At 38.3% G+C, this 15,513-nt stretch overlaps 1 protein-coding gene across 3 annotated transcripts in view; it reads right to left on the minus strand.

Annotated features, from left to right (window-relative positions):
- Positions 1–15,513, minus strand: part of LOC129707772 (transcriptional regulator QRICH1-like) — a 38,264-nt gene that overhangs the window by 10,360 nt on the left and 12,391 nt on the right. For all 3 annotated transcript variants that reach the window (XM_055653060.1, XM_055653059.1, XM_055653061.1), the window contains exons 2-5: positions 4,107–5,144; positions 2,258–2,429; positions 745–899; positions 470–584 (exon numbers count right to left, since the gene is read on the minus strand). In XM_055653060.1, the coding sequence (XP_055509035.1) occupies positions 470–584; positions 745–899; positions 2,258–2,429; positions 4,107–5,135 (1,471 nt within the window). In that variant the 5' untranslated portion in view covers positions 5,136–5,144. The remainder of the gene's footprint in view (positions 1–469; positions 585–744; positions 900–2,257; positions 2,430–4,106; positions 5,145–15,513) is intronic.

Raw genomic sequence — 15,513 nt, forward strand, 5'->3', positions numbered from 1 at the left:
GATTAAAAAACCACGACCAAAGGACTTCCAAAAATCATTGGGATGGCTGCTCAGTCAGGAGAATAACAAGGGAGGGAGAGGTTGAGCACCGAATACATGAGATCAGAGCAGCAAGACAAGGGTTAATTTAAAATAGTAGTTAAAATTATCGAGGTGAAGGAACTGCTCAATGATGACACAGAGGGAGAACATCCTGATATGTTTTGGTTAGACAAAAAAAAAAAAAAAGAACCATTAAGAAATGGTTCCTAGGTTTCAGGAAATTTGCTGATTTCTCATCCAGCATTTTCATAAAAATGAAATAAATTCATACATTGAACAAAACAACCAATTCAGATCTCCAGTTTAATACTGTTAATCTTAAAATTATAGATGTACATTAGACAGCTAGCTATACTAACAACTTGCATACAATCCCATAAAATAATTTGAACTGCATCATTATGAAAATGGACAAATTACCACTTACCAAGAAGACTTATTTTAGGATGCCATTCTTTAAGGACTTCATGCAATCTTTCAGTAAATTTAGAATAGTAGAGATCTGCAAAAATATTATCTATTCTTCCATTTTCAAACATATGCTGTAAAATAAATAACTGATGTTTACACACAGAAAACCTTTTTTGCTCAAATAGAAATTAAATTCAAGTTACAATAAACATTTTAAAAGAAATATTACAAAAATATTCTTCAACCACTAGTTCCCCACCCATCCAACAGGGAAACAAATACAACGACTACCTTTTGAATACAAAGAAAGAAATAATACAGCAAGTCTGCTTCATAAGGAGCACCATCTGAATCTCTTGCTTCTTTGGTCATTAAACAAAGTCCATAATTGAGTTCTACTAATGTTGCACAAAGTGCATCTTCTCTGAATTTCATTGGCTGGCGTCCTAAGGTGCGAATGGAAAAAACGCTATTAAAAATATTTAAAAACAGTTTATTTCATTCAAACACAATTGGTCACATTTGTGTATCTAATAACAGGCAATCCCCCAGTTACATCCAATCAGGAAACAGAAATAAGCCCTTATATAATTCACACACCACTACCAAAAATTTGATAGAATAATATTCTCTCAGAATTTGTGAAAATACAAAATATTGTTTTCAACACGTTTCTTAAAGCGTGCAAAGATGAAGTGGCTTCACATAATGAAAAAAATCACGATACAGACATTTTCTAGCAAAGTGACCCCCCCCCCCCCCCCCCCCCCCCCACTCTACTCCCGTAAGACGAATGTCCCCTGTACAAGTTTAGAGCTTTCAATGTGTTAACAGACTGGATCAGAAAAAGGGATATTAAAATGTTGCCAAATTCTCTTGGTCTAAGTGTACAAATTGAAAATATTTTAAGACTCATGATTCTTTAGATTTTACAAATGTCATTTAAAACAAATTGTCTATATCATTTTTGTATAGTTCTTACATTTTTAAAAGATAGCTTAATTTGTACCAACTCGGGATGCTGGCTGAAAGTCACAAATTATGATGAAGCAAAGAAAATTAATAGTCCCATTAATCCAGAGGAAGACTTCCACTTTGCTTCCATTTCTGCCTAAAAAGTCTCAACTGCAAGCTCTAGGGTAAAATACTCACAATATACATCTCTCTAATATGTTGATTTCAAATTCATAAAGGGCAATCGTAATCTAAATAAATAATAAATCGTATTTGGAATTAAAATAGCTCTCTTGAAATTAACCTTTCTCCTGAATTGCTGTTACATAATTAGGAACAGATTTACAATTAATGACAAAAATATTTGAAATCTTCATATTATTCACAATAATAGTATTGCTTCACCAGTTTTCATAGAGTTGACCCATTACACTGTTTAAATGCTAAAATACAGCAAAAGCAGATGAGCAAAACACTGGCAGATTTTTGGATTATAAGGTTTTAAAATGGTTATTTTAAATATTGAATGACTAATACTAAAATTATATTAATTTCTAAATCAATCTTCAAAAAAAACTGAAGCCAATCGTTTCACTACTATCTCTACAGGATACATTTCTTGCTCCAGTATAACATTTCCCATTTAACATTGTAATACTCTTGGTTTATTATTGATTCACAAAATGGCCTTACAATTTGTTCTAACATGCATGCAAGCTCCGACACCAAATCCTAATATCCTTAACTGGAAAAATCTAATACTTAATTATCGTAAAGAGTGATATGCATAACAGATTAAGCTATTACAACCCTTTAAGACAAACTTTTAAGATACAAAGTAAATCATTACTTCCTGGCAAAGGTGGTTTACTTTCAGCTTCTTTCATTATTTCTGCATTCTTTATTTGAGCCCAGTTCTGCCAGACAGTGGCTCCTTCCTCTGGCTTTAGAGTATCAGACAGCATTAAATCAGCCTGCACTTCAATTTGTTGTTCCGTCGATTGGGGATGCAATGCTTGAGTCTACAACAAGAAACAAACAAAAGTGCAGGTTCATAAAAATGGGCACTGAGCATATACTACTTTATAAAGAATCAGTACTAGAACTGTATACTAACTCCAGCAGAATTTAGCCAATATTCAACATGTTTAGCATCACTTTTCTATATTTGAACTCCATTCATCTGGAAATATACCCTACTATTTTGATTGCTAAAATGCCTAAATATCGTGCCTTTTTTTCCTTTTATTTGAGATTCCTCCGATTCATTTCAATCAATTCCTCCAAGATTTCACCTTGCAATCTTATTTGTCAACTATTTTCCTTTATTGTCACGTTTATGCCTGTATAAAATTTACCAATAGTATCCATTCTACAAATTTATTAATGTAATCTTTTTCCAGTTCTCCTCAACACTGACCATCTCCACTCACCCCACTATGTGTGTGTTTGATGCCAACGCTTAACCTTAAGGACAAATTATGAGTAACAGTCCCAGTTTCTTCCTGGTGGGACCATACCATCTACCTTCTACACTTTGCAGAGTTTACCCTTACGACAACACCTTACTCAAAGTCAGTTAGCAATCTATTCAGCTATGGGTCCCAACTTCAAGTGCTCTGACATTCACATCTTTTATATGTTGGTTTATTGGAAGTCTCTTGGAATTTTATTTAATTTAGGTTGATCAACTGATATTTATTTCAAATAAAAGCACAAACTGTTGGAGGAACTCAGCAGGGGAGGGAAATGGACAGTCAATGTTTCAGATCAGATTGAATACTTATTGCAGTCCATATGGATTTTGTAGGGCAGTACCGACAATACTTAGCTATTTTTGTTGTTTTAAAATTAATTTCTCCCCCCCACCCCCAACGAATTTCAGCAATATACATTGGAAAATAAATTGCGAGAATTAACCAGAACTCCGCCCGTTTTTAAAGGATTAAATATTGATGAGTTAATTCTCCTCGGGTTTCCTCAAGTTATGAAGACTGAGGAATGATCTTCCAGAGATGCTAAAACTGATAAATAATTCATTAATTTATTATATAAATAACTATTCCCTATTGAGGGAAATCCCAGAGGATCATAAAGAACGAGACCATTTGGAAATCAGGGCCAGATATTTACACAAAGAACTGTAGAAAAGTGAAACTTACTTCCAAAACTTGCTGATGTCAAGTCAATGAAACTTTTTGTTTGGATGATGGAGTAAAGGAATAAATTGATGAAAGGAATAAATTCAATGAAAATACTGATTATCAGTGGCTGAACCAGTAAGCCCATTCCTGCACATTTATCATTAATTGTAGCGCTATGTGATGTGACACCTTGATGTGAAAGTTCAATCGGTTTTGAATTTCAGATAATCATTCTATTGTTGCTTATTAATGGCCTCTTTAGCTATATTATCCAACTGGTAGTGTTTTCCCCCTTTTCAAATGAAAAGTGTTGAAATTCCCTAGATTAACATTTCATGACAAAAATATTTGAAATCTTCATATAATTTACAATAAAGGTGTTGTTTCACCAGCTTTCATAGATTTGACCCATTACATTGCCCAAATGCTAAACCACAGCAAATGATATGTACATTTTGCCTAAATCTGTTGCAGAACCATTTAGGAATACTTACATTTGTATTTAGTTCCTTTGTTAATTATATATACATAAACGGCAACAGTTTAAAGGAATACCTGTGCTTGCTGTGGATCCCAGTATTTCAGAGATTGATAAGCTCTCCCACCAGCCTGTATCGTAACAGGTATGTGAAGATTTCCATTTACATTCACAAACTGTGTTGAGAATGCAGCTGTCGCAGATGGATGCATCATTTTATCCTGTTGGGTTTTCCCTGCATCTGACAGAGCCAGTGTCCTGTCTTTGTCCTCTTCTATTTTGATTCCAGTCACGTTCATTGGAATTTCATCAATGTGGACCAGGTTACAGCCATCAGAAGGAATTGTGGTATGGAGTACAGTTTGACCTTCAGAGCACGATGTGGGGGTTGTATATATAGTCCACGATTCAGCATTGGATAATGGGCCAGATGTCGAGGTGGTAGCTGGAACAACGCTATATAACTGACTACTGTCCACTGTAAGCAGTTCCTGGCGAACAGGAATGTAACCTTGCTGCTGGACCTGAGATGGTAAAGTAAGCACAGTCGTTACTGCATTTTGCATTAAAGACTGATTCATGGTGTAGCTTTCTTCAACTGGCAAATCAACTTTCCTTTTCTTCACAGGCTGTGGAACACCTGAAGAGCTAGGCCTTCTTTCTTGTGCCAAGGAGCTGATTACCCTATTGCCAGATTGTGGCTCCTCAGATGTTTGTGATTGCAACTGAGCTTGCATCTGCTTTGCTTGCAGGGTCTGGTGATCCGTTTGAATTTCCAGCTGGTGTGATTGTTGTGCCTGTACGGGGTGAGACTGCATCTGTTGTTGTACTATTGGCGATCCCTGGGCTGTATGTTGCTGAACTGGAGAACTTATAGGTCTTGATAATTCAAGCAATGATCCAGCAACATCAGCACTGTCCATGTATATGTAGTGTCCTCTTTGTTGGTACATTGTAACAGGAGTTTGAACAAATTGCTGGACTTCTTCAGATCCCTTCCCATTCACAGAATCCAAAAATTCTTTCATACGATGCTGCGGTATTGTCCGCGCTTTCATTCTTAAATATTCTTCATAGGGAATCGAATTCTCCAGCGAGTGATTCATTTTGGGTGACTGCAAAAACACAGGATAAAGCCCATCAAATATTGCATCAACTCATCACAGTTCCATGATGGAAATTGAATCATGTTTTCATTATTCTACAAAAGAAGGCTATACCACAAACAAACAATTTTTAAAACATTAATGTCAGAGCAAAATCAAATGAATTTATAATGACAACACGAAATGAAGATATTTAAGACTATCAAAATAAAGTAAAGGGAAGTTCACTTCTGTGCGGGAAAAGGTTATGCAGTTAGATACCCAAGAAAACTGTGTGAATAAAATATGAAGTCATCAACATTGATCAACATGCCAATTAAAATGGGGAAACCCACATGAACTATGATTACAGAAAAGGAAGCTTAGAAGGAACTAAAAGGGTTGAAGATGTAAAATGTTAAAACAACAAGTATAATATAAAGGAGACACAAGGAACCGTGCATAATACAAAAGTACTTTTAGTGGAGCTGGATTTAAATTATGAAAAACAATGTTAGATTACAATAATTAAAGGCATTAAACTGTGCAGCATACTTAAAATCTTACAAACTAGAGTTTCAATTTGGAAAGTGGGTTAAATTAGAAATGATGCAATAATAAAAATACCGTTTGTCAATGTTTTAATGAGGGGAAATGAATTTGGGGAGAGGAGGGATATGCAGAAGAAACAAAACTCTGAAGTGGGATAAATTGGGAAAAGTTCGGAAACTTTAAGTCCATGTGGCAAAGATAGTATTTCAAATGGTAATAGTCATGAATTTGCCACATTAAATGCCATACAAATTGAAACATTTGAAAAAAGGAAATTTGCTTGGGTATGTTCGGGTCGCGGGTGTCTTTAGGCCTTATTACTGAGTCATAATTGAGCAAAGTGTTTTTGTTTCCCCTTTGGTACAGGGAAATACTTATGACCTAATCACTACAGAACCATCATACACAGATATCTACACGGACAGCAGCACTTAGATCTGGACCTATCCAGGAATACAGTAGGTCAGTTCTCGGCAGGGACTGCAAGTGCCCATACTGCACTGAACTCTAACACAGAAACAGTGGAATTTTCAAAGCCTGTGTTCTATAGTCCCTATTCAAGTGAATGTGAGAAATCAGCTGCTGGATGAATATAATGTGATTTTTTAATTACATTGAGTTAATTTCAATGTTTTAATTATTTTTAGCATGTGCACATAGTTATATGCAACAGTCACATTTATAGGAATGAGCCTAGAAGCCTGGAGGACAAGGCCTCGCCACCTGGAACCGTGCTAAAATAAATAGCGTAGCCCAGAGGGAGGTAAGCAGTGATTTTTGGAACAAAGGAAGATTTATTGCTTAAAAGCCTTATGTAGGATTAAAAAAAACATAAGTGAATCTGAAGACTGATCCAACCTAAAGGTAAAACCATGCAAGAAACTACAAAATAAAAAAGAACTTCAGTATCCAGATACAACTTAATCCAACAACTTAAGCAAACATGAGAAAGGAAAAAATCATACTGCACCACGATCATAAAGTCAAGTCAAGTCAAGTTTATTTGCCACATACACATACGAGATGTGCAGTGAAATGAAAGTGGCAATGCTCGAGGACTTTTGTGCAAAAGACAAACAACCAAACAAATTATAAACACAATCATAACACACATATTCTTTTACATAATAAATAATGGAAGGAAAAACGTTCAGTAGAGTTAGTCCCTGTTGAGATAGGTGTTTACAGTCCGAATGGCCTCTGGGAAGAAACTCCTTCTCAACCTCTCCGTTCTCACCGCATGGCAAGGGAGGCGTTTGCCTGACAGTAGCAGCTGGAACAGTCCGTTGCAGGGGTGGAAGGGGTCTCCCATGATTTTATTTGCTCTGGAGTTGCACCTCCTGTTGTATAGTTCCTGCAGGTGGGCGAGTGAAGTTCCCATAATGAGTTCGGCCGAACGCACTACTCTCTGCACAGCCTTCTTGTCCTTGGCAGAGCAATTCCCAAACCAGATGGTAATATTTCCGGACAAGATGCTTTCCACCGACGCTGCGTAGAAGCACTGGAGGATCCTCGGAGACACTCTGAATTTCCTCAATTGCCTGAGGTGGTAAAGGCACTGCCTTGCCTTACGCACGAGTGCTGATGTGTGTGATGCCCATGTCATATCCTCGGAGATGTGGACTCCCAGATATTTAAAACAGTTCACCCTGTCCACAGGATCCCCATTTATCCTCAATGGAGTGTACGTCCTCGGATGATGTGCCCTCCTAAAGTCCATGATCAGCTCCTTCGTTTTTTTGATGTTCAAGAGGAGGCTGTTATCCTGGCACCAGAGTGCTAGATCAGCCACCTCCTCCCGGTAGGCCTTCTCGTCGTTGTCTGAGATCGGGCCCACCACCTGTGGCAAAGTAACCATGATTGCAATAACTAAGATGTAGCAGTCTCAGTAGATGCGACTCTTAATAAACCCAATCAAATTCTAATCAGGTATAAACCATCAGAACTATTAAAATGTTTGATAAAATATGAAAGAACACTGATCTGACTGTATCTTGAGTGGTGCATCCTCATCTAGGTACAAAACAGATGTTGAATTACTGAATCCAGCAAGGCATAGTTATGAATGAAACTATTGAAGTCGATTTACAAGGTTTCATTGAAACAGGCAAATTTAGATGCATCAGATATACAGGAGCAAAATAAAACTGCTGGAGGAACTCAACGAGGCAAGTGACATCCGAGGAGACAGAAGGTATAGTTTACATTTTATGTCAAGACTGCATTATAGTTCTGATGCAGTCTCAATCAGAAATGTCGACTTTCCCTTTACCATCACTGATGCTGCTCAACCCATTAAATTCCACCACCAGTTTTATTTGTTTGCTCCAGCTAACATCATCTGCAGTCCAATGCCTCTTTAAATATACAGCACCTTATTAAGAAAGGGAGTTAATTCCAAAGCCTCATTGATTGGCTGAACTTTTTGAATAGTCATGGCAGTGAGAAGTAACTGTCCTAGAAATAGATCCAAAAGGTAGGAGTGGGATGCGGTGGGGGCATGGTTGGTATTTTCCAAAGGAGAATAAACAAGTCAAATCCTGAGATAAGAAATAAAATCCTAATCTTTGAGACAAAAAAGACAAAGTTCAGGGCTAAAGAGAACATCAAGATTTTTTACCTCCCATTTTTACTGAATTTGCCTCTGAAGTTTCATTAGTATTGCCAAAGGCATTGGTTCTTTCTCTTGCCAACACAAGTTCTCTTGGAGTATGTGTTAAATAATTTAACTCAGTTCAACCGTAGGTGCTGTCAAGTTCTCAGTGTCCAACAAATTAACACCTCGGCTGCTGTTCTGGGAATCATTTAAATTCAAATTCCATTCAGATAAAGCATTATTTACTTTGGTCTTGCTTGTTGGAATATTGATGGCTTCCCCAAGTTCAATGCAGAAGAACACTTACAAGCAAGAGAACACTCCAACAAGGAGAACTTGCCAAACGTACTAGATTAGTACATGGAATGAGCTAGTTGTCTTATGAGAAATGTTTCCATTAGCTGGGAGTTAAATTGCTCGAGAGAGAGAGAGAGAGAGAGCGAGAGAGAGCGAGAGCGAGAGCGAGAGCGAGAGCGAGAGCGAGAGCGAGAGAGAGAGAGAGAGAGAGAGAGAGAGAGAGAGAGAGAGAGAGAGAGAGAGAGAGAGAGAGAGAGAGAGAGAGAGAGAGAGAGAGAGGGGACTTAATTAAAATGTAAAATATACCAAGCGATCTTGACGGAATAAGACAAAGTGCTGAAATAACTCAGCAGCTTCTCTGGAAAACATGGCGGATAGGTGATGTTTCAGGTTGAAACCCTTCTTCGGATCTTGCAAGGCTGGATATGGAAAGAATATTTCCTCGTGTAGGAAGATCTGGAAAGAGCAATGATTTGAGACAGATTGGGCAAAATGTGTTATCCTCAGAACACCGACTCCTTGGAACGCTATTTGTCAAAAGATGATGGAAGCAGACTTTGAATTTTTGAGGGGGAAATAGATTCTTGATAAGCAGGCTGGAAATAGAATACGAGGTTACGATCAGACCAGCAATCTTATTTAAAGGTGGCGTAGGTTCAAGGGCCTGGTAATAAAATTACTCCCACTCCTAATTTGTGCACATGTTAATATGCAACTTGAAAAGTTGAGAGAGAAGGGAGACGAATATTCTTAATTTTTATACATTTCAATATTAAATATATGGTTTTAGAAATACTCGATTAAGTACTGTCCCACTACATAATCCCAGAGAACACTTTGCTTTGGCTGTCTTACAATTTTGCAAGCTTATTAAAACCAAATTGGATTTTATCTTATGGCATCGTGATTCCTGGAGGATTCTTACCCCAGCTGTATCCACAACATTTGTGCGCGATTTAACCTAAAAACATAATTTAGAAGAAATAAAGGAGCTGATCAAAAAGGCACAGCAGCGCCTTTACTTCCTGAGGAGGCTCAAGAAAGCCCATCTGTCCCCCCAGATCCTGACCAACTTTTACCGCTGTACCATAGAGAGTATCCTGACCACCTGCTTCACGGTATGGTACAGCAGCTGCACTGCTGCGGACAGGAAGGCACTACAACGGGTGGTGAAAACCGCGCAGCACATCATCGGTGCCCCGCTCCCTGCCATGGATGCCCTCCACCGAAAACGGTGTCTGAGACGGGCTGGGAAGATCATCAAAGACCCCTCACACCCCAACCATGGACTGTTTGCCCTCCTCCCATCAGGGAGGCGGTACAGGAGCCTCAGGTCACGTACTAGTAGGATGAGGAAAATCTTCTACAACAACACAATCACACTGCTGAACTCGGAGTCCCGACGATAGATTTATCTGGTCCCTCCGTCCCCTTTGTTTAATCATTCTGTATTTCCTGATTATTCTGTATCTTCCCTCTTTCTATCTTTTTTGTTTTTCTTTATGTACAACTACTACGGACTGACGCAAAACTGCATTTCGTTGTACTGATACTTGTATTTGTGCGATGACATTAAAGTTGAATTGAATTGAATTGAATTGAAGAAGAAGAGGTTTAAGAGGATCTTGCAAGGAATCAGAGACTTTGAGTGATGACTGCATTGTTACAACTGGAAGGAAAAAAAAATCTGATCATGGTAATAAGCAAGACTTGGACAAACTCAATTCTCTCAATGACAACTTTCATGGGGCTGGGGAGTCTACAACTGACCTTGGCATGGGGATAGTCAGAGGTAGGGTATAACCATACAACAATTACAGCACGGAAACAGGCCATCTCGGCCCTTCTAGTCAGTTCCGAACACTTACTCTCACCTAGTCCCATCTACCTGCACTCAGACCATAACCCTCCATTCCTTTCCCGTCCATATACCTATCCAATATCAGGGGGTGTGGCTATTCTATGGAACCAGAAGCTTGACTCATCAATAAATGTGGTCCAGCTTGATGCTGACTGGTGTATTGCAATACACTTTGCTCGCAACAACAAGGAATTTGTTATCCTGAACATGTATACACCCTATGAATGCCATCAGAATAAGGATGAATATTTAAATAGACTTGCTTTCATCTATTCCTTTATTCAAAACAATAATGATTCTAGTTTATATGTCATTGGAGATATGAATGCAGATATCTCAGACAGGAACTCATTATTTGCCAATCATAATAATAATCTTATTTATATAGCACATTTTTAGTCAACTTGCATTGACCCCAAAGTGCTTCACATAATTACATTACCATATAACCATTACAGCACGGAAACAGGCCATCTCGACCCTTCTAGTCCGTGCCGAACACATAATCTCCCCTAGTCCCATATACCTGCGCTCAGACCATAACCCTCCATTCCCTTCCCATCCATATAACTATCCAATTTATTTTTAAATGATAAAAACGAACCCGCCTCCACCACCTTCACTGGAAGTTCATTCCACACAGCTACCACTCTCTGAGTAAAGACATTACATTTACACACAGGCAAAGGTGGGTGAAGTGTCTTGCCCCAAGGACACAACGATAGTATGCACTCCAAGCGGGATTCGAACCGGCTACTTTCCGGTCGCCAGCCGAACACTTAGCCCATTGCGCCATCTGTCGCCCACAATCATGTGGCTCAGTTCTGTGAAGATAATAATTTTTATATTGTCAAGCAAAGTGCTTTTACCTACAGATAGTTTTACATATTAGTGAGACCTGGCACACATCATGGCTGGATCATTGTATTAGTACAGCTGATGCACATGCCTCATTGGGGTGCATGAGCATTCTTTATGGGGCGGCAATGACCGATCATATACCTGTTGCTAAATCAATAAATGTTGAACATCTACCTGTGGTATCCAGAGATGGAAATAGCTTTAACACAGAAAAAACTGGACTGGTCAACCTTCACAAAGGAAGACATCTTAGCCTATTATGCTCGTACAGATAAATCATTAAGCTATATACAACTACCTAAAGTTGCAATAATGTGTAGTAATGTTAATTGTAAGGATATGAAGCATAGGAGCGATATCTGCTCCATGTATAATGATATAGTAAAAGCTTTATATGTCAGCAGTAAGCCCTACTGCAAACACTAAAATATGACACATAACATCAAGCCTGGCTGGAATAAGTATGTAGCTGAGTATCATGCTGAAGCCCGTGAAGCCACTAAATCATGGGCTATGGCAGGTAGACCCAGACAGGGGCCAGTGTTTGAGTACAAGAAGCTCACTAATGCAAGATAAAAGTATGTTGTTCGCTTCATCTGTAAAAATGAGCAAGCTATGAGGGCTGATTTCATGGCTAAGAAGCTGCTAAGTAGCAATGAAACTGATTTTTGAAAAGAAGTGAGAGCTCTTAACAGCTGCAAAACATCTCTACCATGCACTGTAGATGGAATCTCCGGAACAACTAACATCGCGGAGTTATGGCAACAACATTATAGTACTTTATTCAACTGTGTCCAAGGTGATTTGTATAGGGCGTACAATATTGAGTGTAATGACTCAATGGTGATTATGTCACATGAGGTGTATTTGCCATGAACAAGCTGTCCAACTACAAAACAAGTGGCTTGGATCATATTTCTGCTGAACATCTTAAGTATGCGAGTATGAGGATAGCTGCTCTCCTTGCTATTTGTTTTACTGGCTTTTTGATTCGTGGCTTGTTACCAGACTCAATGTTGTCTGTTCTGCTGGTGCCAGTCATTAAGGACTAAGCTGGTAAAGTAGGCAGCCAAAATAATTACAGGCCCATAGCTTTAGCCAGCATATTGTTAAAAGTCCTAGAAAGAATTCTGCTGGATAGATTCAATGAGTTTGTAACTCCACAGATAACCAGTTTAGTTTTAAAGCAAAACATGGCACATGTATATATGCCTTAAAGGAGATTGTAATCTGCTTTAATGGTGCTTCCAAAGCCTTTGATTGTGTTAATCGTAGAAAGTTGTTTGTTTAATTGAGTCAAAGAGGGGTGCCTAAATACATTGTGAGAATTCTGGCTATTCAATTATTTAATTTAATTATCATGGTCTTATCAAACATAAGGTTTAGCACTTCACACTATGAATCCCAGTATGCCCACCAGGCTATGCAAGTAAAATTGAGCAAAAAGGTCTCAGCCCTATTTGGGGTTAGCAATGGTGTTAGACAAGGGGGGAATTTTGTCCCCAGTCCTTTTTAATCTTTATATTGATGATCTGTCCAAGCAATTGAAAGTCTGTAATACTGGGTGCATGATTGGTAATATTTTAGTGAACCATATTATGAATGCAGTTGATCTTGTGGTCTTTAGTCATCTAGCGCTGATCTCCAGCAGCTCCTTACTATATGTTCTGTGTATGGTGTGGAACATGATATCAAATATAATGCTTGTAAGAGTGCTGTTATGATCTGTAGAACCAAAGAGGATAAATGGCCTGATTTTAAATTGTCTGACAATAATCTTAGTCTGTAATAAGGTAAAATATCTTGAGCATTTTATTACAGAACAAATGACAGATGAGGATATTTATAGGCAACGATGTATGCTGTTTGTACAGGCGAATATTCTCTCACGTAAATTTGGTGCATGTACAGATGTGGTGAAGATGTTTCTGTTTAGAGCATATTGCACACCACTCTATACTGCACACCAGTGGTCAAACTACAGAAAGACAAATTTACAGAGACTAAAGGTGGCTTATAATAATGCCATGAGAACACCAAGGAAGTCTAGATGGTGTAGTGCTAGTGAAATGTTTATGGCTGCAGGGGTCAGTACTTTAGAAGCTATCCTAAGAAATCATATGTATAAATTCATTTGCAGGATTAATTACTCTGAAAATTTAATTATCGTGGTCTTATCAAACATAAGGTTTAGCACCACGCTATGAATCCCAGTTGTGGAGACATTGGGATCGTTGTAGGACATTGATCTTTCTTTTTATTCTGGATTTTAAATCATGCATTGTGTTTTTGTATATAATTTATGATGCTCTAAGTAATTTACTAAGCTTTTAAATGTATTTTATGGTCTTTTTAAATGCAATGTATTTTATGTAATGTCGTCTCTTGTCTGGACCTTGAGTCTGAAATAAAGTTTAATAATAATAATAATAATAATAATAATAATAAATGATAATGACTTTTGAGCTTAAATATGTGGCCTCTTCATAGTCAATCACTGATCATTACGGGTTACCTCCTTGTATCGTGTATCAATTAACAGATTTTAACCATTTCAAACTATCTATCATCTCCTAACCCAAACCTGGAAATAACTTTCTCACATGGTTACAATTATACTAAAATAGTTCACTGTTGGCTGTGAACCTTCGACTGCCATTAATTTACTCTCTTAACCAGCTAAATCAAACCAGAGAATTCCTGCAAAAAGCTTTATAAAATCAGGTTGCTGCTGAATCTAGGAATGCAAGAGGTAATGTGTTACCGCCTTGATTCACAAACAGCCACAAGATACGATAAATGATCTGAAAAAAAGTGATGAAGCGGCACACTCAAAGGCTCAGAGCAACCTCAGAAAGATATCAGGAGAGTTTATTTTTTGATTTGTGCAGGAAGGAACTGCAGATGCTGGTAAAACCGAAGATAGACACAAAAAGCTGGAGTAACTCAGCATCTCTGGAGAAAAGGAATAGGTGACGTTTTGAGGCATGAAGAAGATCTGAAGGGTCTTGACCCAAAACATCACCTATTCCTTTTCTCCTGACTCGCTGAGTAACTTAAGCTTTTTGTGTCTATTTTCCATTTTTGATACATTGTTAGGATTTCATGCATTGCAATGACAACAATCATGAAGCATTTATCTCCTAACAGATGCTACGAAAACAATTGTGGTGCCTCAGATGTTTAAGAAGAAACTGCAGATGCTGGAAAATCAAAGGTAGACAAAAATGCTGGAAAAACTCAGCAGGTGAGACTGCATCTATGGAGCGAATGAAATATGCAACATTTCAGGTTGAAACCCTTCTTCAGACTCAACATCATCTTTTAGCTACAAGATGGAATAATGATCCGAGTTCCACAATCACAGTTAGTCTTGATCATGTCCTCTCTCCTGATGATAAACCATGTGGTCTCCCATGAGTTTCAACAGATGCCTGTACTTGCAAAACTCATCAAACAAGATCGTTGATCACAGAAATAGGGGGTATGGAGACAGATGAAAATTCCCGTTGACAAAAAAGAAAATGTTCCAATAGGCTCCCAAAATCTCATCACAGTCGAGCACTTAGAACCTTAAAGGCCTGTCCCACTTACGTGACTTTTTCATGTTGAAAATCCAGCGGCGACCAGAACAAGGTACAACTCTTTGGGCGACTACTCACGACCATACAAGCTTCACCCCGCAACATGTCGCCAGGGTGTCACCTGTATGGTCGTGAGTAGTCTCCTAGTCACCTAAAGAGTCGTAGCGTCTTTCTGATCGCCACTGAATTTTCAACATGTTGAAAATTTTCGGCGACCTGTAACAACCTATGCGGGTGCCAGCAGTCGTCGAAAAAGTCACGTAAGTGGAACAGGCCCTTTACTCTTAGATAATTTTAGCACATGAACAAATTACAAAGGAGACAAAGGACTAATTGTGGTATTCCGTGCAAATCCATGTATATTAAAGCAGCGTTAAAAGATAAAAGTGAGTGTTCTTAAATACACTGCCAATTCACTGAATTTGAGAAGTGGTTTGTACATCAGTTTGGAACAGGAAGTGCTTCTTTGCCGATTTCTTGTGAAATCTATTTCACAAGTTATTGATGGTTAAATCTTTTTTTTAAAAGGCAAAAACCGCTTCTCACAGAGAGCCTTTTTCCAGCAGCTTCCAGTGACAATGTAACAATGCCACTCACAGTGCACCAATCACAATGGGCTCTCAAGCTGCCCGAGTGCTACAATTACAT

The sequence above is a fragment of the Leucoraja erinacea genome, chromosome 22 (assembly GCF_028641065.1).
Source record: "Leucoraja erinacea ecotype New England chromosome 22, Leri_hhj_1, whole genome shotgun sequence".
NCBI classification, from domain to species: domain Eukaryota; kingdom Metazoa; phylum Chordata; class Chondrichthyes; order Rajiformes; family Rajidae; genus Leucoraja; species Leucoraja erinaceus.